A 25,639-nucleotide genomic window follows, 5' to 3' on the forward strand; every position below is an offset into this window, starting at 1 on the left:
CTGCAATTACACATTGGTCATTCTGGAGATTACTTACAGCAGCCTCTAAGCAGGGCTCGGTTTCCTTGCGCACATTGGCTTCATAGGCCAGCTTCTGGGATACTGCATGCTCACGCTTGACCGTCATGTCATGCTCCTGCTAGAGGCATATGTTGGAGTCTTCGCACTCCTTGAGGTGCCGTTTGAACCTCTCCTCCCTCTTTACGACATCTGTTTGTCCGACCAAGTCTGCATCAGCATGAAGATATCCAGGAGAAATATGATTTAACAAAGTGGGCGCAGCATACCTGTCAAGTTTGAAGTGATGATCTCCTTCTCAAAAGCAAAGTCAATCTTGGCCTTTTGTAGGTCAGCCTCGATCCGCTCCGCCTTAAGGCGGTAGTGGTCGGCTTGGTGGGTCGTGTCCGCCCTCTTCTGCACTTGCTCGGCCAGACCCTACACACATCTTCACATTTAGATTCCAGCAATTACAAGGGATTTTTGCAACAAGTATTCTGAGTTGGTCAGCAAACTTACACTCAAACACTCAATGATCCTCGAGGACGACTGCTGCAGCTTGGCAAGGGCCTTCTGGTCCACCTCGACGCATTCACCAATAACCGACCTGGAGGGGTTCAAGACATTGGTGCCTTGCATGCCAATGTCAGCACCACTTCTGGACCTCCTCGGCGGCAGTGGATCATCCCTGGGCGGCTCATCCTGCTGAGGCTCGGCCCTGGAATCCTCCTCAGCATTCTTCTTGACCTCAGGGTCGACCATGGTATTGTCAGCAACCTTGGAGCCAGCTTCATCCCCTTGCGGTGTTGGAATCGGTGCAACCTCCGCGGTGCGGCCATCCTCACCAGTCCCAACCTCTGTGGCCGGTGGCTGCTCAACGGTGTGACCGTTGGTCGCCTCGATCTGGCCCGAGCACCGGTTCAGTTGTGCACTACCGTCGTCAGATCGCATGCCACTCCTGCATCGTCATCACAACCAGCAATTGATGCAAGTTATACTACAATCATAAACATAGACAATATAAAGATGGCGGCAATTACAGGGTGCTCTTCCTCACACGAAACTTTGGGCACAATTGCAGAGACGGCATGGATGTATCTTTCCTGGAGCCGCTGCGCATTTTCTCCTTCAGCGCCCCCTTAAGGCGCGCCGCGTCAGCCGCAGTGGCTTCATGTAGCTCCAACTTCTTTTTCTTCTTGGTAGATGGGCTTGGAGTGCTGGACTCCGCTTCACTGACCGACCTAGTTAGGATAGTTATTCTCGGTGCCGCTTTCTCTTTCTTCTTGCCGACCATCTTCTTCCTCTTCCCACTTGTCTGCGATGCCTTGGAGATGGTCTGCTTACGCACGACCTGCTGTGTCCGTCGCCCAACCTAGTCTTGCCCAACCTCTTTCATCGCATCCGACCCAAAAGATGACTCAGAGTCCTAATCGAGGTTGGCGACTAGGGCAACAGGCACATCGGTCAGACAGATCTTCGGTGGCCTCGCTTCGGCCCCTCTAGGCAGTGGCACTGGAATAAATAAACAAACACGTCATCTTGGTCAAGTCATTGCCTGATTCAGAAACATCACAAACAGATACACACTTCATCAAAACAAAGCTGAGCACAATCTTACTAGGGTGGGCGATGGCCTCTTCAATGAAAAGGCTTTGGGGACGTCCCTGTTACTGATGACGCCCTTGAAGAATTCACACACCCTGCTGATGACCTCTTCGTCGGGCACCTTGCCACGAACCTCTCGGGTCGGATCATTAAGCCCCGAGTACTCGTACGATGGATGCACTCGGTACTTGATCGGTTGCGTCGCCGTCTAACTGAAATTGATGCCGATGGCCATGGCTGTCAGTCCTCGTGCCTTCAGGTCAGCGATCTTGGCTAGCAATTCATCCACTTGGACCTGCTCCTCCGAGGTGGGTTAATATTGCCACTCGGGCGTGGATGGCCCATACCCCATGCGCGGCGGCAGCTCATGATGCTAATTCGCAATGAGGAACCACTCGGCGTGCCACCCCTTATTGGACTCCTTCAATTGCAAATCAAAATACTCATGCACCCTCTTGGCCGCAGCGAGAATCCAGCCCCCCAATAACCCGATCCTTTTTCCCAAATACGCTTCACACAGATGGATGAAGACAGAGATATCCAAAATTGAGTTCGGCTTCAAGTGTACCAGTTCAATCTTATAGTAGTGGAGGAGGCCGCGAAAGAAGTCTCCTGTAGGGATCCCGAATCCGCACTCAAAGAACGGCGTGAACACCACCACCTCCGCCGTGTCCTCCAACGGGAACTCCTAGCCAGCAGCGGGCTTCAACTCCAGCAGCGCTTGCGGGCTGAGGAGGCCACAGTCAACGAGGGCTTGGATACTCTCCTGCATCATCACGGACTTCATCCAGATTGAAGAAGGCGCCAGGTCATTGGGTTGCACCATCTCTTCGAGCTTGGTGCCTTGGGATTTATATCTAAAAAGGACTAGGGTTTCACTACGCATATAGTGGCGCGGCGGCTCGAGCGGCAGCAGCACGGCGACTCAGGCGGCGGCGACGGTGGTGACATGTGCGCGAGCGGAATGAGGATTGTGGCAGCGTGACCTAGGGTTCGCAAGCGCGGCGGCGAAGTGCTCATGAGCTCAAGGCGAAGGCGCCGAGAGTGTTGAGGATAAGAATGAAAACGGATCTGTGACCCCCCATGCTTTTGAAGTGGATGACGACGTGAGTTATGGACGGAAATCGCGGGTCTTCCGTTATCGCGGTGCAATATGCCGAGGAAAATTTGTGGGTCTTCCCACTAACGCTGCATGCATGGGATAGAATCTTCCCACTAACGCTGCATGCGTGGGATAGAATCTGCAGGATCTCTATTGCGCTTTTAACGGCGTGCCTCTGTGACTCCACCTGTCTTCATCCATGGGGGCTAGGTGCCTAATTCTACTCGGCGCACCTCCATGGCTCTGCCAGCCCTTGTCCTCGGGGGCTAGGTGCCTAATTCTACTTGGCGCGCCTCCGTGGCTCTGCCAGCCCTTGTCCTCAGGTGTTGGATGGCTAATTCTACTCGGCGCACCTCCGTGGCTCTACCAGTCCTCATCCTCGGGGGCTGGGCATCTAATTCAGGTCAGCGTGCCTTGGTGGCTGTACCAGTCCTTGTCCTCGAGGGCTGGGCGCCTAATTTTACTCGGTGAGCCTCCATGGCTACGCTAGTCCTCATCCTCGGGTGCTGGGTGCCTAATTCAGGTCCGCGTGCCTCGGTGGCTCTGCTAGTCCTCGTCCTTGGGTACTGGGCACCTAACTCTACTTGGCTAGCCTCTGTGGCACAACTAGTTTTCAACCTTGGGGACCAGTATCCCAGTTTCAAGAAAGCACGCCTCTGTGGCCCCATAAATCACCAAAAACAGATACAAAGGCATATTTTTACTCAGCTAAAATCAAATTCCTAGCATTACATATTACACAAGACTGTGAACAGCTTTGGGATAGCTGACATCCCAGGATAGGAAGCTACAACGCAGAAAAAGAAAAAAGTACAATACAAGAAAGCTGCGCGACACACTTCCCTAGCAGTGTCCTGCACAAAGTTGGCAAGGATCACGATGCAGCCACCTCACGAGGATTCTTCTAGCATCATTACCTCCAGACTTCACCGTAGAGACTGCGAAGGGAAGGAGCACCTTGATCTCTCTCACGAGAATTCTTCTAGCAACAGGCTTCTGGGTGGGTGTTACTCCTATCAAAAACTATAAGCTTCAAGCCTACAAGCGCTATTACTCGAGCCATGAATCTCCAAGCTGAACGTTGGACTATTTATAGCCGGGCTGCTGGCTAACATCCAAGACGCTACAGTAGACTCGTGAGGGTGCACGACATAGCTCCCCCATACCACCATGGCTCCACAGTATTCACGTGATGATTGGCCTCATTCTCAAAGTATTGATGGGTAGTACTCCCGTGAAGTTGCTCCGACGGCACGGTACCCCCGTGAACAAGCATTTTTTATTGCTTACCTATCATTGCTTCAGTCCTTATCTCCAGAGATTTGGGTGCGCATTTTTGGTCGGCAGGCCTCCATAGCCGTGCCTGTCTTTGTGCTCGGGCACTGGGATCTACTTCAAGAGACAACTTCTTTCTTTCTTGACCATTGGACTGATTATTCTAATCGCTTCAATACTCGGGGGCTACTCCTACGGAGTGCATCTTGCGACACCCTCCAAACCCATCGCTTCGACCTGCTGGACGCCAGCTTCCATTAACTCGGCACTCGTCTTTGCTCTGCGCATTGGCTTTCTGTTCGCTCGGATTTTCTTCTTTCTTTTGAGCACTGCGCAGCCTCTCCATCACCATGACACCATCGCAGCTTTAGCCGACCTAATTTCAAGCTTTGCTATGATGACCTCAAGTTTCTGTTCACCTACACATCGCTTGGGGGCTTAAGGGATATGGGTACCCCATGGGTCCCCACCGACTAGGATATTGGCCGGACCTAACAAGTGGGCTCGTTCGACCAGGGCGTGCGGGCCAAGGACATGAAGTTACTTGAAGTACACATCAAGGCAACTAGACAATCCAAATCTGCCTGGATATCATGGGATACGTATTGTAAACCAACTTAGAATACCTTCCATGTAACTACCGAGTAGATTAAGTTCAAACCTACTTGTAACTCTTGGCCGTCAGCCTATATAAGGCGGTCAAGGGAGTCTCCTGAGGGCAGCAGATCAATCTTGAGCAATACAATCCAACATACAAGGCGTAGGGTATTACTCTTCGGAGGCCCAAACCTATCTAAAACCCTCGTGTCTCCTTCGTGTTCTCATGATCACCTTCGAGTTCTTGGTTTCGCAATCACCATCACCTACAAATCAACCACTTGGGTAACCCCCTAGTGCACTGCCGGGCTTATAAATCCAGCACTACAGTGGTGGACTACGTAGGCCGAACAGGACTGTCACCACTTGTCGGCTACCACAACTATTCCGTTGAACTGGGTGCAAATCAAGTCAGAGATAGTTCTAGGTTCCACACCTAAAACTAGCCACTGAGATATCCGCCAGGAATCCTACGAAGGAACCTCCTTGTTCAATCACAACAATTGGACTCAGACGTGAGACCCGCTAAGAGAGATTCTAAAGATAAATCAACTAGAGTCAAAGCCAACCAACTATAGTCTAAACTAGAAATATTGCAACTAGAATAAAGTAGATGCTGAATATGAATTGACTTGATGAAAGATAGAACTTGAACTTATACTAATAACTCAAGTCTTACAAAAGGATAAAGGAAATGATACAAGAGCCTATACCAGAACCTCCGAAGACTTCTTTGGAACCCCGAGATGAAGCTTGACTCGACTGTAACTCCTAATTAAACTATCCTAACTCTACTAAGTAGCAAATGGTAGTGGAGAACTCCTTCTTGGTGTGACTTTTCTCCTAGCGGGAAATCCCTCTATTCATAGCACCCAGGAGGTAGGGGGTACTTGTAGGGATCAAGGAGAGGTGGTTGGAGGTGGGCTCCTAGGTTGGCCGAACTAACCAGGTCGGCCGACCCTAGGATCCACCGCCTCGGCCTGATCCACACATGAGAACAGCTCCTGGATGTCGGTTTCTTGCATGCAGTTAGGCGGTTGTGCTCTGCAGTGGCCAAGGACCAGATTGGCTGAAGTGATAGGTCAGCCGAACTGACATCTCATGCTCGAAGTCGTCTGTTGCACGGACATATAGATGGCTTGGATCAGTCAGTGGGTAGGTTGTTGGTGAGAATTGCTTGACTTGTGAGCTCATGGATCCAAGTTAGTCACACTCGAGCCTTCTGATCAAACCGTCATTAATCAATATGTGGGATTTGTCCTGAGTGCGTTTCTTCGTGGTGGGTCGACCGACCTGGTGGGTTCAACCAACCTGGCCATTGTACCTAGGTTTGGTCCAAAGTTCGTCCTCCTGTTCTCTACAACAAATAATCACCAAAGCTTGTGGAACTTTGTTATTCAAATAAAAATACACCTATGGGTTGGTTCATGCCTTATTATTTTCGAGAATTTGACAGTTGAAAATTGAGTATAAGGACTGTCAGCAGGGACTCTCTAGGTTGGGAGGAAAGTCCCTCGAGAAGGCCCGCGGGTGCCCTGCCAGCGTTGCGGGCACCGACACTTTGGTGTCAATCAGTTCCCGTACCCGTGCCAAAATCTCGTGGTCGGGGAGGACTTCCAAGTGCTCGTGGGAGTTGTACATCTCCTCGGAGTACTTGAAGAAGGTGCGGGCCCTCTTCTTGAGCGGCTGCATCCACTGCTCAATGAAGGTCCAGCAACCCCCACGCCGGACACCCTGGCTCGCACCCGCCCCGCCAGCACCTCGATGATGCGGTCAACCTTGTCCTTGTCTGTTTCCGGGCAGCCCCACCTCCACGACTCCTACCACATGTGCACCTGCTGGTGAACGCCGAAAGCTTGCCGGTGCTGTCGAGACCGTAGCCGTCGTCACGGATGTAGAACTAGTTGGCATGTCAGCCACGGTTGGAGTCGTTCCCCTTGATCTTTAGGTACTTCTCTGCGTACCCGCCATGCATCTGGATGGTGACAGCCCCCACCGGAGCGAGCTCCTCGTCATCAGAGCTTATCTTCCGCTTTCGGATGTCGAACATGCACCAGAAGAGCGACGCGTCAGGGAAAATTCCTAGGAAACCGTCACACACCGCCATGAACCCGGCTTACTGTAGGAGCCCATTAGGGTCGAAGTGTTGCAGCTCGATCTGGATGCCATGGAGGAACCCCCGGAGGAAGGGGTGCGTCGGCAACCCGAACCCCTGTGTGTGAAACTCCAAGAAGGAGACCGTCTCCCCAGGCTCGGGTCGCGGAAACTCCTCGCCCACGGTAGCACGCCACTCGGCTTTTTCCTTTAGGGGGAGGCACCCCATATCCACCAACTCCTGCAGCTTCACTTTCATCACGACCGAGGGGACCCACGAGCTCATCGCCGGAGAGGAGGTGGGAGAGGCAGCATCGACGGCTGAAAGGGGAGGCACGTGCAAGCCCACCGCAAAGCTCACCAGGTCACCCTCACACACCCTCTCTCTCCTCCCTTCTCTCTCGGCTGCTCGAGCATGGTTAGCGAAACTATGGCAAGAGGGCGAGGAAAGAAAGCCCTAGGAAGGCCAACTGCCCCTCTGGCAAGGGGAGGTGGCGGATTTATGGGCGCAGCTCTAGGAAGGCCAACTGCCCCTCTGGCAACGTCGCGAGCGTGGTGGGCCTGGCCCCAACGGCTGCGTTGGAAATGCGAGCGGCAAAGCCACGACGTGCACATGTGTTCGGCGCCATCAAGGCGAGACAAGACATGATAGGACAGCCGCCAGAGGGCGCCTCAACTCCCATGCGGTGATCCCTCAACCGCCCCGCCACGGCAGGTGGACCTGCCCTACACTGCAAGCTGGGATTCGAAGGCCAGCCCATCAAGATGGGTTCGTGGCCATCCTAGGCCAAGGTGACTGAGAGCCAGGGATGGAGTCGCAGCGACTGCTGGTCGGGTCGCTGCGTGGTCCCCGACCTATTTCCCTTGTATCAGAGTCCTGATGTTGTCCTCCTGGGAGAAATTTTAGAGTGCTTGAAAAAAATGAGAGCCGTCCATGTGGTAAAATCAAACGGTGGAAATAAAGGAAGTACCATGAAGTACCTAAAGAGAAGTACCAATTTAGTGGGACCAAGTAAAAAATAGTGAGAAATTACTATGATGCTCTTTTAGTTTTGTGTAAATCTATTTAATTCTTTTTTTAAGAAGGATAAGAAAGGAAAATACCTACAAGTACCACTGATACTTAAAAGTATAGTAACAAATCTCAATTTTTGGGGATACATTTCTAAGTTTTTGTTCTTGCTTTCAGTTGTTCTCAACAGAATCTGAGCCCACCTAAGTTTATTTTGTATCAAAGCACTTGACCCCTTATGAGAGAAGCGCTTGGCGTCGGATTAGTTTGAGCATCAGTTTGATCTTCGTTGTAGGTCAGTTCCTAAAGGAATCAACCTATGCATAGGAACGAACTTATGCCTGCAAGCTGTTGTGATGTCAAGGGCTCTTACTGTATGGTTACATATTACCAGTAACTCCATTTTTTCTGTTCATTAAGTATTGGCATTCGAAATAGGGGTGTAAAGTTTCTTCATTCAACTTGCATCAGACTCTACGATTCAAAGAATGTTGATATAGTGTCTTATGTTTTTCCCTCAGTAAGTGTCTTACTGAGAATTTTGATTGTTGAGAGTAAAACCATTTTTAAACAATATGTGTCTCCCTGGTTCTGGTGTTATAATCAGCTTTTTTTTATCAATATGTCAAATGAGAATTATTTTTGCAGCAGTCTTACTATTTTCTCAGGTGTTTGATATTCTTCTGGGAAAGAATAGTACTTTTGATTATGTGCTATGATTTGTTTTTCATTGAACTCATTTATTTGCACGTTGTAAGCTTTTCAAAGAAAAGTTAACAGTGTAAGACGTTCCTTTTTTCTACTTTATTTAGCTTTTCTTCTGTGTTATTATTTAGGTAAAGAAATAATTTTGACCGTCGCTTTTAGCTTCACATGTATGTGAAACAATCCCCCCACCCTTTTACTACCCTTACAACCAGTCCCGAAAGGAGAAAAAAAATGCGTGCTCGAATGATACAGGAACAGCTTACAAATGAAGCTAGACATGAGAAATGGAGAACCAGGCGAAAGGAGAAAAAAAATCATGCTCAAATGTTGCGGGGAAAAGCTGCAAATGAAGCTAGACACGAGAAATGGAGAACCACGCATGCGCGCTGCTAGCTGCTTCCTATGAACGCGCGTAGCTATAGCATGTTGCTACGGTCGTTCGTTGCTGCCTGGTGGCAGCGAACGCACGTTCAATAAGACCTCTGAACACCAACTAACGGTATTAGTTACCTAGCATAAACAGAATACGTTCTAAACCATTGAACCAAATATACCGTACTCATCCATCCCAAATTATAAGTCATTCCAAGAATCTTGGAGAGTCAAAGTATCTCAAGTTTGATCAAATTTATATGATAATATAATAACATTTATGATATCATCTAAGTATCATTAGATTCTTCATCAATTATATTTTCATAGTATACCTATTTGATGTCATAAATCTTTATAATATTTTATATAATTTTGGTCAAACTTGAGATACTTTGACTCTTCAAGATTCTTAGAATAACTTATAATTTGGAATGGAGGGAGTACCTAATTAGTTGCCTCGCTACATCATCCCCTGCTTTTACTCCATCGCCCGGCGGCACCTGCCACTAACCACTCATGGTGCATCGTCGCCCCATCCTATCATCATCGAGCCCATCCACCAGTCTCTTAATCACTCACGCGCCTCGCCTTGCGATCGACCCGGTCCTCCGTTCTCCTATTGCTCTTTAACTACTTACATCGCCCCCATCGTGCCAGCAACCTCGTTCGTGGCATTCTTGCTGCCTCGCTACGCCATCGAGTGCTAGTGCCGCACTAGGCCCCTCTTTTGAGGAATTGGAGAGTCGGAAACCCATAGCCCTAATATAGGCCGTTGTACGTCGTCGTCCTCATCCAACCTGATGCATTGCTGCAGGAGTTGGTACATGCTACTCGTACTCCTTGGACCTCATGTCAAAAGTACTAGAGCTCTTCCTTATATAAAAAAAAAACTATAGCCCCACTCTTAGGGTTCTTTTCCATCAGGTGCCATGGCTCTAGCTTATGTGGCCCATCTATATAGTGATGTGGCTATCCCACCTAAAGGGTCTGTATTTCCAAATAGATAATATCAACGAGAATTAGTATTCATCTTATGAGAGAATTGAGACTTCGTATCTTTCATTGCTTCAGATTCGTGCAACACATACTCGATGACTGGTATTATATTTTATCCAGACTGCAGAGGAGGAGGCAAATTAGGCATGTAGCGGAGCATGCACACATCAGATGATGTGGAGTAGGTGGGCACCAGCCTGCGTCTTGCATGTGCCACAACACCATAGGAGGGAGTTGGATGGGATGCTAAATGAATTTCAAGTTTTAAATGATTTTTTCTTAAACTATGTATCCAATTTAAAATCCGTTAAAACCAATGTATTTGTTGAAATCAATGCTACACAAGGAGATTCAATATATTATTTATTTTTTCTTTAACATCTCTCAACATACCAATTCAACATTTTTAATACATCATTCCAACATTTAATTTGTTATATACTATTACAGCATTACATTTTTTTTCAAAAAATGTCGAATTAGTTTTTCAAAAGTGTTGAGTTAGTTTTTTTTTCTCAAATGTTGAGTCGGTTTGACAAAATTAATGAATATGTTTTTACTAGGATTAGAGGATTAAAGTAGAAAAGCATAAGAAAATATAAGAAAACAAAAAACAAAACACCACGCTAGTGGACTGACTCTCCCTCTTGCTCTTTGCTATTTGGGCTGTAAGCTGCTGGGTAGATGGGCCATGGATATATGTCTTATTCAACCCATTCCTTTATTATATATTCCATATATCACATTCGATAGATATCACGATTCACTCTCAAAATCTCGTATTAAAGAGCGTGGAGGTTTGAGTCCTCTTCAAGGTATATGGAGAATGCGTCGTAGAAGTATTTCAAAAATCTACGCCTGGCGCTCTCCTCTATCTTCTAAGGTCCTTAACCATCTTCCTGAGAAAAGTAGACAATAAAAGTTAAAATAGACTAAATATAGCCCGAACAATCCTAAAAACCCCTCGAAAAAGATAATAAAGAACCTAAAGCAGACGGTATCCTACTGCGAGGATGATCTTAAGAAAGCAAAAGAGGTTGCTCATAAGAGATAGATGTATCCCAACCTCTATTGCTCTCGCGTAAAGGTTTTGTTTACGCGCGCGACAAGACTACAAATTCCCCTTTTTTTTGCAAATCCTGTTTGTATCGTTTGAGCGCATGCCCATAAGTTATGTCATCACCCATCACAGCACGGCCTTTTTATCTTCAGTAATGTAATGTCATCATCAAGCCCAATACCTGTCCGGTCCAGCCCATTTCAATCAAGTTTTCCCCTCCTGTCTGTCGGTCCGCGTTGATTGATGAGAACTTGAAGCCTGGGTGTCCGTTTGACTTGGCGACTCCGCTGCACATGACACTGTTGCTTAACCTGCAATGCTCTTTGACTTGTCCAGCAGCTAGGTAGGTAGCTGGATGCCTGGATCAGAGGCTTGAAAAGATCCAGCACATGAGAATATATGTGTGCAGCTGATCGCTCCGGTTTGTATGGCCATCATCAACTGAATGTCTGGTTGCTTCAACTGCAGAAAACTTTTCTCACAGCATGGCATTCAGGTCAAATCAGATCAAGGTACTCTAGCAGGTATAGTAGGTAGAGCCATAGGATATATTAGGAGAGTAACTTGTAGACTGGATAACATATGAATTGAAGCAAGGCTCCAAATGGGAACGGTAGCTAGTAGAGGAGGTATCACTTCAGTTCACGACAACAGGAACATGCCTGCCGTTCTACTCATCTTGAACATGCCTCCGGTCGTCGATTTATCTAGGTTTGGAGACCTTATGGAACATGCAGTTTAATTTCCCGCTTGCTTTATCAAGACCGTATCGCCATCTTCACTTTGCGATACATGCTAGAGTTCGTGCAGAAAAGGATGTAGAGAAGGCGTGATGCGATCTACGTTTTGACTCAAATCATTAAATGGCTCGTTCGTTCTTAATGGAGAGGATTATCAAATCATCCAAGGTCTCTAGAGTTATCTTTTTTATAAAAAAAAGGTACTAAAAACATACTCGCTTGCTGAAGTTCTGTAGAGAGACTTGATGAATTTTCCTGCTGCGTACGGTGGCCAACATCAACCGGCCGGCAAGTTGCTGTCGGCTCGTCATGAAAAGGATGCTGGAGGTCCGACTGAAGCAAGGTTTTCAGCAACTTTCTGTTTAAAGAATCACAAGAAGGCTTTCTGAAAGATTGAGAAGTCAGAAAAGGACGCGCTTTACAGTGCTACAGCTAGCATGCGATGATTCTATCCTTGCATTGGAGGAACTCGCGCGGCAATATAGGCGGTAAACGTGACCAAACCTTGAACTACTGCAAAATACGATGACAGTTACAGACTCATAGGTCACACACAAATCAGATGCAGACACAAAGAGGCCACACTCTCTTTTTGGGAGCTGCATATTGAATTTGTCAGCGCATCGGAAGGGTCGGTCCATGTCTTGAATCTGAGCACATGCCCAACCAATGGAGCCACTTGATCATCACATGTTTCGTGTTTACAGTGCGCGCTACGAGCGCGCGCGCGAGACCTCTCTTCGATGAGTGCGGAATCCATATGTAACCATTTGACTACGAGGACTTTTTTAAGTGTCTTGCTAAGTAATCAAATAACTGCATAATGAATGAAGCAAACGCACTACTAGCTTTTAGCAGAAAGATCTTTATTTGCTCTAGTACTTAATCAGATGCATTAGCTACTTGCAGAGTTGCATGTGGTTTTTATTTTGCTGATCTGGCTATGGTGATGGGGAATATAGTGTGCATATGCTATGCAGCAGGGGATTAGCTAGATAGCGCGTACATGATCGATCGATCAGTCGATTATCATTTGTTCCTTCATTCGCGGATCTTGTGTGTGTACAGTACATGGGTCAAATGATTAGGCGATTTGTGCATCATTTGTATTCATGTTGAGGTTTTGGTGTCTGTCCAATGAGGTGCCTCGAAAGTGCGTCTGGGGAAAGTGCACCGGTGAAATGGAGAGAAATTGGTCGATGCAAGAGCATCGTCAACCAGTAGGAAAAAAACCAGAGGTGAAGATTATTCCCCCATACCATTGTAGGTCTTATAATGTAGTTAGTTCTATATATACACTAGTTATCCAGTTCATACTTCATACAGCAATTCTTCTTTTTCTTCGTCAGCTAGGTTACGCCGGGTAGATTAACTAGTGCTATGTTTGCACTGGTCTAAAAGTTGTTAAACTACATAGTAGATTTTAAACGAAATAGGGCAACATATATGTCACATCTAGAGTGGTAGTATTACAGTTAGGTTCTAGTATACTCCCTTCGTTTCAAATTATAGGTCGTTTTGATTTTTTAGTTCATATATGTTGTATACACTATATTTAAATGCATACAGAGCAAAAATGATCTATAATTTGGGATGGAGGAAGTACAACTTTAACCAGCTGCTGAGCTGCCTGATGATGAGCACCGGCCGGACTGAAGGCACGTGTGGAGGCACGGCTACTCAATCGCAAGCGCACTGAGCCCTACGTGTACTGCCAGCCGCACAAGATCCGAACGACGCCGCACGACTCACCACGCAATCTCACTGACTCCTCTGCCTCCCCCGGTCCGCGATCTCTATGTGCCATGCCAGCTTCTTCTCTGCCAGTGCCAGGTCCTCCGATCCTGCTCTGCGCTGCTAGTCCTCGACCTATATAGCCCACCACCATTCTGCGTGCGGCTTCTTGAGACCTCATCACCTCCTCACAGAGAGACGCGGAGGAGACACAGAAGAGATAAGAGCTAAGAAGAGAGGAGAGAGCCGCCCACCAATACTCTCCCTGCCGAAGAAGGCCTGGAGTGTGTTATAGCAGGCTGCACATGCCCTGTGCTGTGCTGGCCAAGGATACACTTCCATTCTTTCCAGTACAGTGAGGATCCAGCAGCATTAGTATAGTATAGTATAGCCAACTTCGATCGGCCAAGACCGGAGATGCAGCCGGCCCGCCCCGCCGCGCTGCTCGCCGCCGTCGCCGTCGTCGTGCTGGCTTCCGCCGCGAGCTGCCGCGGCCAGCTGGCCAACAACTACTACGCCGGCAAGTGCGGCAATGCCAGCGTGGAGACCATCATCCAGGACGCCGTCAAGGCCCGCCTCGCCTGGGACAAGCGGATGGTCGCCGGCCTCCTCCACCTGCAGTTCCACGACTGCTTTGTCGACGTACGCACACACCACTGCATGCTACTCCTTCTTCAATCGTGTCATCATCAGTTTGATTTGATTTGTTGCTGATCTATTCGCGCTGGCTAATGAAGGGGTGCGACGCGTCGATCCTGCTGGACGGGCCCAACACGGAGAAGACGGCGGTGCAGAACAGCGGCATCTTCGGCTACGACTTCATCGACGACGTCAAGACGGCGCTCGAGAACGTGTGCCCCGGCGTCGTCTCCTGCGCCGACATCATCATCGCCGCAACAAGGGACGCCGTTGCCATGGTGAGTCACCCGGCCCATTGTATGCTAGTGCTACTTGCCGTGAGCAAGCAAAGCTGATTGATTTTCTTTTTTGAGGAACAGCAATGTCGAGTGACGACTTCATTAATTTGCTTCTTGGCATTTGCCTTTTCTTTTTAATTTGCTCTCTCTTGTCACTCGTTATTGTAGATGCGGTTTTGCCAAGAAGCAGATAATTATTGTAATCCTAATTTACCATTAGGTTATATCACAAATTATCAATGTACTAATCTAGTGTGTTCACAACAAGTCCAGTGCGGAGGGCCTAGGTACCAAGTGCAACTGGGAAGAAGGGACGGCATGGTGTCACAAGCGTCCAGCGCGAGCATTCTGCCAGGCCCCAACGTCGACATCCCCACCGCCATCAGTCTATTCTCCAAGAAGAACCTCAACAGCTTCGACATGGCCATCCTCATGGGTACGCTGCCGCCTACGCTACGCTGCCATTTCTTAAATCTGACGACCTAATTAAGAAATAATGAAATATCACTACCGGTAGTTACTAGCCATTTATACTGCCTGCTGAAAGTTTTACCATGGCCCATGTGTCCTCCTCGACTACATCAAGACTGCGGTTTTACTAAGTTAGCCTCTTTTGACCTAGAACACAGCTAAGCTTATTGACTCAATGTGCATAGATCAAGAGGCTCAACACATGGAATGTCACGTAGATTAGTGTTGGCATACATAAAGTAACAGTTTAGTATATTATATTTAGATATATGCGTTAATTTATTGAGCTACTTGCAGGTCTTAACGTCATACTAACGTACTAGACATATCATATTTATTACGTTCTTTCCCCTTCCAATGTACCATCATGATGATCAGCCAGATTTGTATTTATATATGTGCTAAATCAGGTCGATAGAGATCTCAGACTGGCATTGGTAAGTGGGAAGAGTAAGAACTAAGAACCACACAAGCTTCCAGGCAGTGTAGGCACAATGCAAAAATAGCTAGCAGTAGTAAAAAAAATATTCGGTGATCCACCTGTTTTTTTCTTGGAGAATTAATAATGCTGTTCTCCACCATAAAGAGTACATCTATCTCATATTAGCTAGCTTTCAAATTTATTTCCAGCTACATACTAGATTAGTTAGTGCCGAAAATTTTTCTTTACAAATCCTGTTTTTCCCTTTTCTTTCTGGCAGGCGCGCACACGGTGGGGGTGACACACTGCTCGGTGATCCACGACCGGCTCTACGACTTCAACGGCACGGGGTTGCCGGACCCGGGCATGGACCCGCTGTACGTCTGGATCCTGACGACGTTCGCGTGCCCCAAGGGCCAGGCCTTCGACAACATCGTCTACCTCGACGACCCCTCCAGCATCCTCCTCGTCGACAAGAGCTACTACGCGCAGATCATGAAGCGCCACGGCGTTCTCGCCGTCGACCAGGCACTGGGCGACCACAGCTCCACCGCGTGGATGGTCAACTTCCTGGCCACCACCGACTTCTTCCCCTCCATGTTCAGCTACGCGCTCAACAAGCTCGCCGCGCTCGACGTCCTCACCGGCACCGCCGGCGAGATCAGGAAAAACTGCCGGAGGACCAACTGATCGATCGATCTGGCAAATTACAATATACAAAAACTAGGTTAATGAATTACCAGTAGCTAGCTAGCTAGCTAGACGGGCAGCTGCTGCAAGAAACAGAGAAAGAAAGAAAGAAGAAGAGAAGAGCATACATGGCGAAACGATTGGGAGCATTGTCGGTGATAGAAGAATGTGGTTTTACCATAGTTAATTGAGTAAAGATTCAATTTACTGGAGTAGCACAGGGCCATTTTTTTCGTTTGTGTACTTTGATTCTTTTGTACGTGGCTCGTATAAAAATAAACGTTCCATGCATGATGTAACAGTACACTACCTTGTCCTTTTTCCCCCCGGAAGAGGGCATATACAGCACTAGTTTATATTAGGATTTTCAAAGGAGAAATGTTTGGTGCATCAATAAAAGGAGAAACTGATTTTATTTTCTAGTGCTGCAATAAAAAGAGAAGAGAAATGCAAACTAAAAGGCTTCAGGCTTCAGGCTTCAGGCTTCCTCCCATCAGTTTCTAGTACTAGAAATGCAGCTGTGGGTTAGATTATTCTTTTGCGAGCTTAATTAAGGCCAAACAGTTAATAGGTCAAATGAGCACCTTGGAGAGAGCGTCAGCCAGCCTATATATGACAAAGCAGGGTAGAGTGCATCCCGAGAGGGTTTTGCCCCCTCTCCGGGATGCCGACGGGGCTCCCGTTTCGTGCAGCTCTGCTCTGGAATCTTCGGCCCTCACGGAAGATCAGGATATTTTCTTATTCCAAGTCGCTTTGAATCAGCCGCCGCCCGCGGCATGGCATCCTGCTACAGTAGCAGCAGCACTGCAGCAGTATTCCCTCCGCCTTTGTACTTAGTACGTGTGGTGTGAGTATAAGGGCCTGTTTGGTTATGGATGCTTATTTATAAGTTGCTTATTTGCTTATTGTAGTTGCTTATTTATAAGTCTAGGTGTTTGGTTTGGGTTGCTTATTTGCAATAAATGAGACTGCTATTGACACATTTGCCCCTGCCATCCCATTTCCCACTACCCCTACTAATTACCAGCTCCTTCCTTGGCTGGCGTCAGAAGAAGAGGGCAGCGGCCAAGCGCGAGCGGCGGGCGGGCGGCGGGCGCAGCGGCGGCGGCCGGCGTGGAGGCGGGCGGCGGGCGGGCGGCGGGCGCGGAGGCGGCGGGCGCAACGGGTGGCGCGGAGGCGGCCGACGGCCGGCGCAGCGGCGGCGGCGGGCGGAACCGGCGGTCTGAGTGGTGACGGGATAGAGGAGAGAGAAAGGGGAGAGAGGAGAGAGAATGAGGGTAGGAGGTGTAAAAGTGCCCCATAAGCAACTCAAAAGTTGCTTATTTGCTTATGCATAAGCAACTTATAAGCAAGTCTATAAGCAAGAGTGTTTGGGTTATAAGCAACTTATTTGCTTATTTTTAAGTTGCTTATGAATAAGCAACCATAACCAAACAGGCCCTAAGACAGCGAGATACGCTAATGATCTCCAGTATTCATCTTTTTTTTCTGCGTTGACCCCTTATTGAGTTTTCGGTTCTTAATAGTGCATGCGCTTCTGGCTAGTGACTTTTGCAACCCTCCAATCTCCGTAAGCCAGACAACAACCGTGCGGCTAGGACGTGTTTAGGACAGCTTCGCACCCAAACCATCTCGCCAAACACCTTCAGTTCCAACAATCTCAACTCCAGAAAAAATATGGATATAGAGGGTAACTCCTAGATTTTTCTGAAGCACCTTAAAGGGTACTCCGAAAATACAGGTTTCATACATTCTCTTGGAGTTGGATGAAAATTACCCACCAATGGCATTGGTTACATACCTCTTTGGCAAAACAAAAAAAGCTACCGTTCCGCCCCCTCCCCTCCCTTCCCTCCCAACGCATCCGTTCCTGCTAGTGTTTGCCGGCCATATCGCGTCGGTGGACCACCGGTGGAACCAACACGGCGGCTACGACAACACCGACAGGCACCCCTACACCATAGCGGCTGGCGACACCGGCGTCCTCCTCCACGCCTCCCACTGGCCCTTCATCGGCTTCGACCTGGACCGCGACCCGCCGGGCATCCTCCTCCTGGCACGTGACTTCCTTGCCGCCGCCGAGCCCGGCAAGGCGCTAGCCACCTCCGTCGTGCGCATCCCCGACCGCGCCCGCCCCTACCAGCCCGACATCTCCAACGTAAGGAACGTCGGCCTCATCTTTACAAGGAGGAGTCCTAGTAGGAGTACTCGGTGTGAGTCCTAATCGGATTACAGGGGAATCCTAGTAGTAGTCTGACTTCTTTCTTCCTTGCGGGTACTGGGGATCTATCCCCATCAACCCCTGAGTGCTTCGTAGTCGAATGCAGTAGTCTTTGAGTACTTTTAAGATACTCGCCGAGTAGTCTTGGTGCTCTTCGAGTACTTTATCTGACTGAATCTTCAAAGTTTCTCAAAGCTGACATGAGGCTATGGTGTGCTCAAAGCCTTGATCATCTTGATATTGTAGTCTTCATATATGGAGGGCAGCGAAAGTCGCACTCCATATGGAGTAGCCCCGAGCCTTAGGTTGAATCATAGAATCAAACTGAGGATCAAAATCTTGAATCTTCTTCTTTCAGCTTATCAGCCCCAGAGCCTTGAATTGATTGAAAAAATCAACTCAAGGATCTTGAATCTTCACTCAAGTCATCATCCGAGTAGTCTTGCGGCGTCCAGCCCCCGAGCTTATGCGCCAGGTGAGCCGTAGGAGCCACGTCGAGTAGTTATTGGCGCTTAGCCCTTGAGCATGGAAGCTAGCGGAGCCACTGGAAGTAGGTCCGAGTACTGATTGGCGCTTAGCCCTCGAGTTGGGAACTAGTCTGTGCCTTTGGAGGTACGTTTAGCATCTTGGAGCATCGTCGCCGGAGCTTGATCTGAAAGACAAGATGCATACATTGTGTAGCATTTTTGTAGAATATTGAAACTACTAAAATTTATTCAATGATCAATATGAAAGTTACGAGTCTAGCTCTTGTTTCGGTCATACTCTTCCCGAGTAGTTAGCCTGTTATGCTTATGCTCTCAGTCTCCGGGTAGCCGTTGCCACTGCGTGTGTGAGACCTTTGTCTCATATACGCGTACGGGCTTAGGCGTGACAGATGCGCCTGAGGTTTTCACGAGTTAAGGCGTGTTCTACCCGAGAAGAGTAGTGACCTTAAGAAAAGATAAAAAGTGAGTAGTCGGCATTGCGACAAAAAGAGCGTGATTGCGCAAAAGAGTTGCTGCCCTCCGACGAGTAGTCGACGAAGTGTAGCGCTAGAGGGTAGTTCCCGTTGAGAGGTGTTCACAAATAGGTAGTCGGCGAATTGCCCTGCATGCGGGAAGCAAGCCGGAAAATTAATTAGAAAAGTGACTTAGCTTAATTCGTGGGCGATTGTCGACGAAGCCGTGGTGGTCGTCGATGAAAACACGACGGTTGTTGACGAAGCCGACTAGTCTGAGTCAATTCCAACTAGTTGCCAACGGCGTGAGGCCCGCCCCGACTAGTTTTCTAGTTGAGATGGGGAGTCAAAGTCATCGTCGACGAAGCCGCGACAGTTGCTGGTGAAGCCGGCTAGTTGGAGTCAATTCCGACTAGTTGTCGACAGTACGAAGTCTGCCCCGACTAGTTTTCTAGTCGAGACAAGTAGTCGAAGTAATCGCCGGTGAGTTGCCTGTCGAAGTAGTCATCAGCGAGCGTCGCGACGTAGTCGGAGTAGTCATCTTCGACTAGTAACTAGTCAAAACGATTAGTCGAAGTTGTCGCTGGATAGTTGTATCCAAGTTGTCAACTGACTCTAGTCTGGATTGGACTCGAGTAAGGATTGCTTGATGGATCGCGGTTGCATTGCGGAGTCCAAACGGAACACGACTTGGAGTTGTAGTCAGTCCGCGCGGTGACTTGATTGCCAGCTCACGCGGACTAATCCGAGCCGTGGTTGAGTCTGAGTTGTAGTCAAACTCTGTGTTTGAACAGATCGAAATTGTTGATTTTCTCGACGAGATCTTCTGCTTCTTGTCGAAGAGAGTTTTCGTCAAGATGCTTCTTCTCCTGGTTGTTGATGATGCTGCATTGGAAGGATCCAGCACCGTCAGCAATGCAAAGCCAGGAGCCAAAAATGAAGGTTGTGCCCGCTTCAAAAAGCGAACGCCGGCTTGATGATGGTTGGTGCCATCGATCTCACGTGGAGAAACTCGGTGACTTCCCCTACCTGGTGCGCCAGCTGTCGGTGTTTTAGACCGGCAACCCACCTAGGGAGTACCCAAGGTGGTCTTTTGTGCGGTGGGTGTCGTCGAGAATCAAGGAGTCGATGGTGATGCAAGGAACACGATTTAGACAGGTTCGGGCCGCTAGATCGTGTAATAGCCTATGTCGTGTGTGTTGGTTGCATTGATCTTGCTCTTCCTTCGTTGTGAGCTTAGGTGAGCTGCCGATCTAGGTACCCCTGCCCTCCTTTATATACTCCAGGGGGCAGGAGAACTAGTCGGATTACAAGGAGGAGTCCTAGTAGGAGTACTCGGTATGAGTCCTAATCGGATTACAGGGGAATGCTAGTAGGAGTCCGACTTCTTCCTTCCTTGCGGGTACTGGGGATCTATCCCCGTCACTCCCTATTTTCGTGGAGTTGGTGGAGTAGATCTACAAAAAGGTGGAGTTGGTGGAGTGGAGCTATTTTTTTTAGCGGAGTAGTCCCAAACAACTCTTAATATTAATTGGTGGTTATGCATAGGATGAGAAAAGGAGAGACATTTTACCCCAAAATCCCAAAGGTACGAGAAGCTTAGGAATAATCTTTATGCTTACCCCAAAAAGGGAGGAGCCATATCCTACCACATTAGCTCTTTCTTATTAGGCTCAGATTTTTAATCCTCTCACCATTTCCTTGGGACGAGCAAAATTCTAAGCGTGAGGGTGTGTTGGGCGGCCATTATCTCACAACTTTGATCACCAACATTCCATGGAAATGCATGTTTACCAAGTCCTTCCAGGCTAAATTTGATTTAAATTAATGTACTCCACAAGTTTTGTTGAGTATTTGATCGCAGGAGCCTAGCTACTGGACGAATTTGGGCCTGATTGGGTAAAATCATAAGCGGGCTAGACTAGCCTAAGCCAGCCGGCCTGGCTCAGGAACCTTTTTGGTACAGCTTCGCATGCCATGCAGAAACTCTCCCTAGTCCCATCCCAACAATTGTTCACAACTTGGTGCATTAGACGACTAAAAGAACTCGTACTTGGATCCACTGGCCTACACACAGAGGCAACGGAGTTGAATCAACCCAATTTTTTACCTGATTAGTAATCCAAGGCATAGAAGAATAGAGGCAGTACAATAGATGACTAGGGAACATTCCCCAGCTTGGCCAGACTAACCTTTTCAACCAAACGTTTGCGCCCAATTGTCAAGCGCAATCTAGGAGGAATCCCAGGTGTTGGAACAAAGGACGGTGAAATGAAAAATATCTAGAGACCTATTGGACTCTCCTAGAATGGCTTAGGGTGAATGTCCATCCATGTCTTAACGCCTTTACAAATACCCTCATCCTTGCTTGGGACCAACTTAGCAGAGGCATAAATATTCCCAAGTGTCACTCTTCACGATGCATGAAGAAGACAAAGAAGTTTCACAATGCAGGAAACTGCATGACTCCTTGATTCCAGGCCAACATGTATCCCCTTAGTGACGGATGGGTGTTGACGCTCGTTATTGACACACTTTTACCCCTGTTTATCTTTAACAATGATATGAATTTAATACCTAAACTATTGTCCACACCTAATAAACTGGTTATTTTCACATGTGTAACATATTTTGGAGGATATTCTATTTTCGCAGGAAATTGGATTTAATGGAGCATTTTTGGATAAAGCTTGAAACAAGCAACGAACCAAATGAAGACGAAGACCAATGGCCCCAGGAAGAGCCTAGGCTGATCGGCCTATAGGGGCCCAGGCCGATTGGCCCAGGGTCCCTGGCCTCCTCGACCTTATTTTTGGCAAGCAATCCTCCAAGATGAATTAAGAGCTAAATTTGCAAAGATATGGCAAAGATCAATTCAGGATCAAAGAGGATCAAGCGGAGATTTGGAAAGTTATCAAAGATCAATCTCATCCTGAAGCTATCAATGTGCCGGGCCCACATGCAAGTGAAAAAAAGACTCAAGAGCACCTAGGAAGACTTGGGGACGAAGTAGGACGCGAGAGGGCAAAAGGAAGGCCCAGGGCAATCGCCTGGACCCACCCAGGTCGATCGGCCTAGGGTGTTCCTTTACCTCCTTGCCTTCCAATTTCTTCCACGCACTCTCCAGACTATAAATACCTGAAAATCCACTGAGCCCCATATCGAAGACGGCATATTCGAGTTGAAGCAGCAGAGAAGCAGAAGGAGCTTGAGGGACACCACTTCGGAGAGCCGAAGGCCATGCAGTTGTCTAGGGATTAGCGTAGCTAAGCCCTGGCCGGCACGATCACCCTGCGAGGAAGATCCACGTTGGAGTTCTGGAGCTAGGATTGTCAAGATCAAAGTAGGATCCTGGTGATGATCTTGTGATGTACAATCATTCATGGTGAAGTTAATAGATATGTTCTTGTTTCTAGCGATCTAGCTATCTCCTTCTATAGTTTTATGCTGTTTCGGGTTTGCTTACTTTTCAATCTATGATCGATGATAGATTGCTTAGGATGTTCTTGTGGTCGTGATGACCGGATTAGCATGCCTGATCTACTGATAAGTATAACATGTTCTTTTGATCATGCCCTTAATCTACCTATAGTAGAGGATTGTGATGGGATCTTTCTTGTGTAAGGTGAGGGTTTTCGGGAGCCGGACCGGAGGTTTAAAGATGCTTTTTACTAAGATCATATTTGTGTTTCTTTGCTATCCATGCTCACAATTACAACATATGCATAGTCTAGGTTATTCTAGATTGGTTACCTCTGCTCTATCTGTTATCTGTCTGTATATGCTTAATAGATTGGATCTGAATCACTCATCAACACCAAGTTCATACTAACAATGCTAGTTGAAATAGATCTTGTGTTATAAGTTCCACGGATTGATAAACCTTGGGGAGTACTATGAGGAAAGAGTTACAACTGATCTGTGCACTTGCGGCTCACAAATTGGCACGCTAACTATCGTCAACAATGGGCACCTACCCAGGCCAATCACTAATCATGCAAAGGTGCATGCACTTTCTCTTATGCCCTAAGTGTCATTCCTTCATCTTGTGACACCATTCAAAGTTTGGATGTTTGCCTTAGTCCCAACGACCCACAATGAGGATGAGGCATGGGTGACATCGGGTGACTTAATTGACACTATCTAGGACATCCACAACATGTACCATAGTGCCATGTCCCATAACTGTGGATTGGACAGACCAATACATATCACCAAATAGATCATAATAGGTACATCAGGACTCAAAGCAAAATCCCCTTCCAGCCCGAGGAGTCCAACCACCGTCCTCGGACAGCCTTGAAATCCGACTTTTGATCGGTAATAAAAAAGCTTGACCGGCTGGGTTTGCTAGAAATTCTAGTAAAACAAAAAAAATCAGATTAAGGAGTAAGGTGATGAGACAAGTTTTGACAAACTATTACACAAATACCAAAAGATAAATGATCACAAGTAAAGCAATTAGGTAGAAGGAAATTAAAGGAGAAATTCTTCATCACCAAGAATAAAGAAGAATCAACATCATTGGTTGTCATCCCGTTGGTCTTCATTATTTACTTCAACAATGTATGTTCCATGGGCTGGATATTTAGGTATATTTAATCTTCACCCATGGTTTTGGCGTAATCCTTAGATGTCAGTTTATGATTATCAATATCCTTGTTGTGATTTACCAAGAAACCTTGATCTATATGATCACCCACCATGGATACATCATAATTCTATTATTAAATATGTTTAGATGTTTAAAAGCCAAAATATTTGGCTGATACAAAGTCATGTATTGTTATAGTCACCAGTTTTCTTATTTTGATTACATTACTATGCTTAAGTAGTTTAGAGACCATATGGCCAATGTATTTTTCATCATAGTCTAGTCAATTTTATTTCCAAAGAGTATTTTTTAGCACACGAGTTTTGCTAAAAAGCAGGGAGGAGGGATATACGTTGATGATCAAAATTGGCACAACTGGAAAAACCTGCTTGTCTGTTTTGGGTGACTTTATCAAAATGCAAATTGGACAAACATGTCAGAAAGCATTGCAAAACTAGCTAGACCGGTTTTAATTATGTAATCCGAGTAGGAATTGTATTTTGATATAAAATTTGTAAGTATTTCGACTCCTAACCGGGCAAGATCTCTCCACCCTATAAATATAAAAGATCACGACCAACCGAGGGCATGCAATGAATCAATCGATCTATATTTTTAATCTTTTTGCTCTATTTTCTCTTTACCCTACTTTTCCAACCCCATGTATTGTTTCTCTCTTGTCTCTATAGCGCAAGGAGACATCCTAACTAGTGTACCGAGCCTATGGCAACCTAAAGTACACTTGCTCGGATAGGATCGTCTTCCGTGATGAGTGTTCCTTCAAGCTTTGTTGTAGATCCGACAAAACCGTAGCCTAGTTGCAAAATGGCAACGGTGCGGCTTGTAAAATTGGCCCATGCAACGAGGTGTAATCTAATTTTTCTGAGATGTGTTGCAAGCAGCAGCTCTGTAAGCTGCGTGTGACGTGCTCGTTGTTTGGCTCATGACCAATTTTCGCAAATCCAACGATGCAATTTACATCCATCCAAACCGTGACATAAATCAATATATAGTCCAAACTAGAGATAACTCTGATTGCACACATTTACGAACAGAGGCATAATGCATTCAATCATGACCATAATTTCATCATTACAATGCTTGCTGTTGCGAGAACATGTTATTACAAAAACAGATAAAAACACATGAAAACAGCATCAAAATCAACTAAATTTGATGAAATGAAACTTAAAGGAAGGCACTAGTTCATTCAAATTGCTATAAGTACATAAAATTATATAAATTCATCCATATTTGGAAATGTCTGCATTAACATACCCCCTCTGTTTCTACATAAAAATAATAGTCAATGCTACGCTTTGTATAATGTTTTTTTATGAAATAGGAGGGGTTTCCCCTGCTGGGTATTATATTAATTAAAAGTAAAGAGGTTTACGTCCAAACAAAATCAAGAGCCAAAGGAAGAAATGAAGAAACTAAGAGCAATCACAGAAGGTTTGGCTTAGCTCTAAGAATAACTAGAGCAAATTCTTTCTTGAAGAGGCTTCGACATGCTTGTAAAGATGGTTGAACGGCTCTGAAGATGAAGTCATTCCGGGACATCCATATGCACCAGCACATAAGTATTATATCTCCATGAAAAAAGGGTACCCCAAGCCGCTGTCTGAAAAAAGAGCATATTCTCAAAAGGTCCAATAGTGAGCATGATCGATCTGGATGTTTAGGAGCTGCCAGCATTCTCGAGCAAATTGGCAATGGAGAAAGAGATGTTCCAGGGTCTCTTCACTATTATGTACACACAGCACACAATTATATGACCAGAGCTCAATATCTATGTATTTAAGTAAGCCCCTGGTGCTTAATCTGTCTTTCAAGAGGAGCTAGAAAAAGTTGTGGTGGTGAGCAAGATTTGGATGTTCTAGAACAAAGATGGGTCACGGATATCACGGGAGCTCTCACTGTCCAAGTGTTGCTCTTGACTATCTAAACATCTGGGAGCGAGTTAGAGCGATCACACTCCAGAGCAGCGCTCAGGACAAAGTAATCCGGAAATGGACAGCAGACCAATGCTTCACCACAGCTTCAGCATACAGGGCATTTTTCATTGGTCAGTATGCAATTCCTGGGGT

At 46.9% G+C, this 25,639-nt stretch overlaps 1 protein-coding gene across 1 annotated transcript; it reads left to right on the forward strand.

The window, feature by feature from the left end:
• The first annotated feature begins 13,294 nt into the window (after positions 1 to 13,294).
• On the forward strand, positions 13,295 to 16,216 carry LOC117839618 (peroxidase 57). The gene is made up of 4 exons (XM_034720001.2): positions 13,295 to 13,937; positions 14,033 to 14,212; positions 14,486 to 14,648; positions 15,385 to 16,216. Exons 1-4 carry the CDS (start codon positions 13,713 to 13,715, stop codon positions 15,792 to 15,794), a joined length of 978 nt encoding a protein of 325 aa, XP_034575892.1. The 5' UTR covers positions 13,295 to 13,712; the 3' UTR covers positions 15,795 to 16,216.
• Positions 16,217 to 25,639: the final 9,423 nt, after the last annotated feature.

This window comes from Setaria viridis, chromosome 9 (genome assembly GCF_005286985.2).
Source record: "Setaria viridis chromosome 9, Setaria_viridis_v4.0, whole genome shotgun sequence".
NCBI lineage: Eukaryota > Viridiplantae > Streptophyta > Magnoliopsida > Poales > Poaceae > Setaria > Setaria viridis.

What these genes read in the sequence shown, in the direction of transcription:
- LOC117839618 (XM_034720001.2), top strand. Translation starts at nt 13,713, where the DNA reads ATGCAGCCGGCCCGCCCCGCCGCGCTGCTCGCCGCCGTCGCCGTCGTC. An exon ending in TCCACGACTGCTTTGTCGAC is followed by an intron (nt 13,938 to 14,032) that starts GTACGCACACAC and finishes TGGCTAATGAAG; the next exon opens with GGGTGCGACGCGTCGATCCT. An exon ending in CAAGGGACGCCGTTGCCATG is followed by an intron (nt 14,213 to 14,485) that starts GTGAGTCACCCG and finishes CAACAAGTCCAG; the next exon opens with TGCGGAGGGCCTAGGTACCA.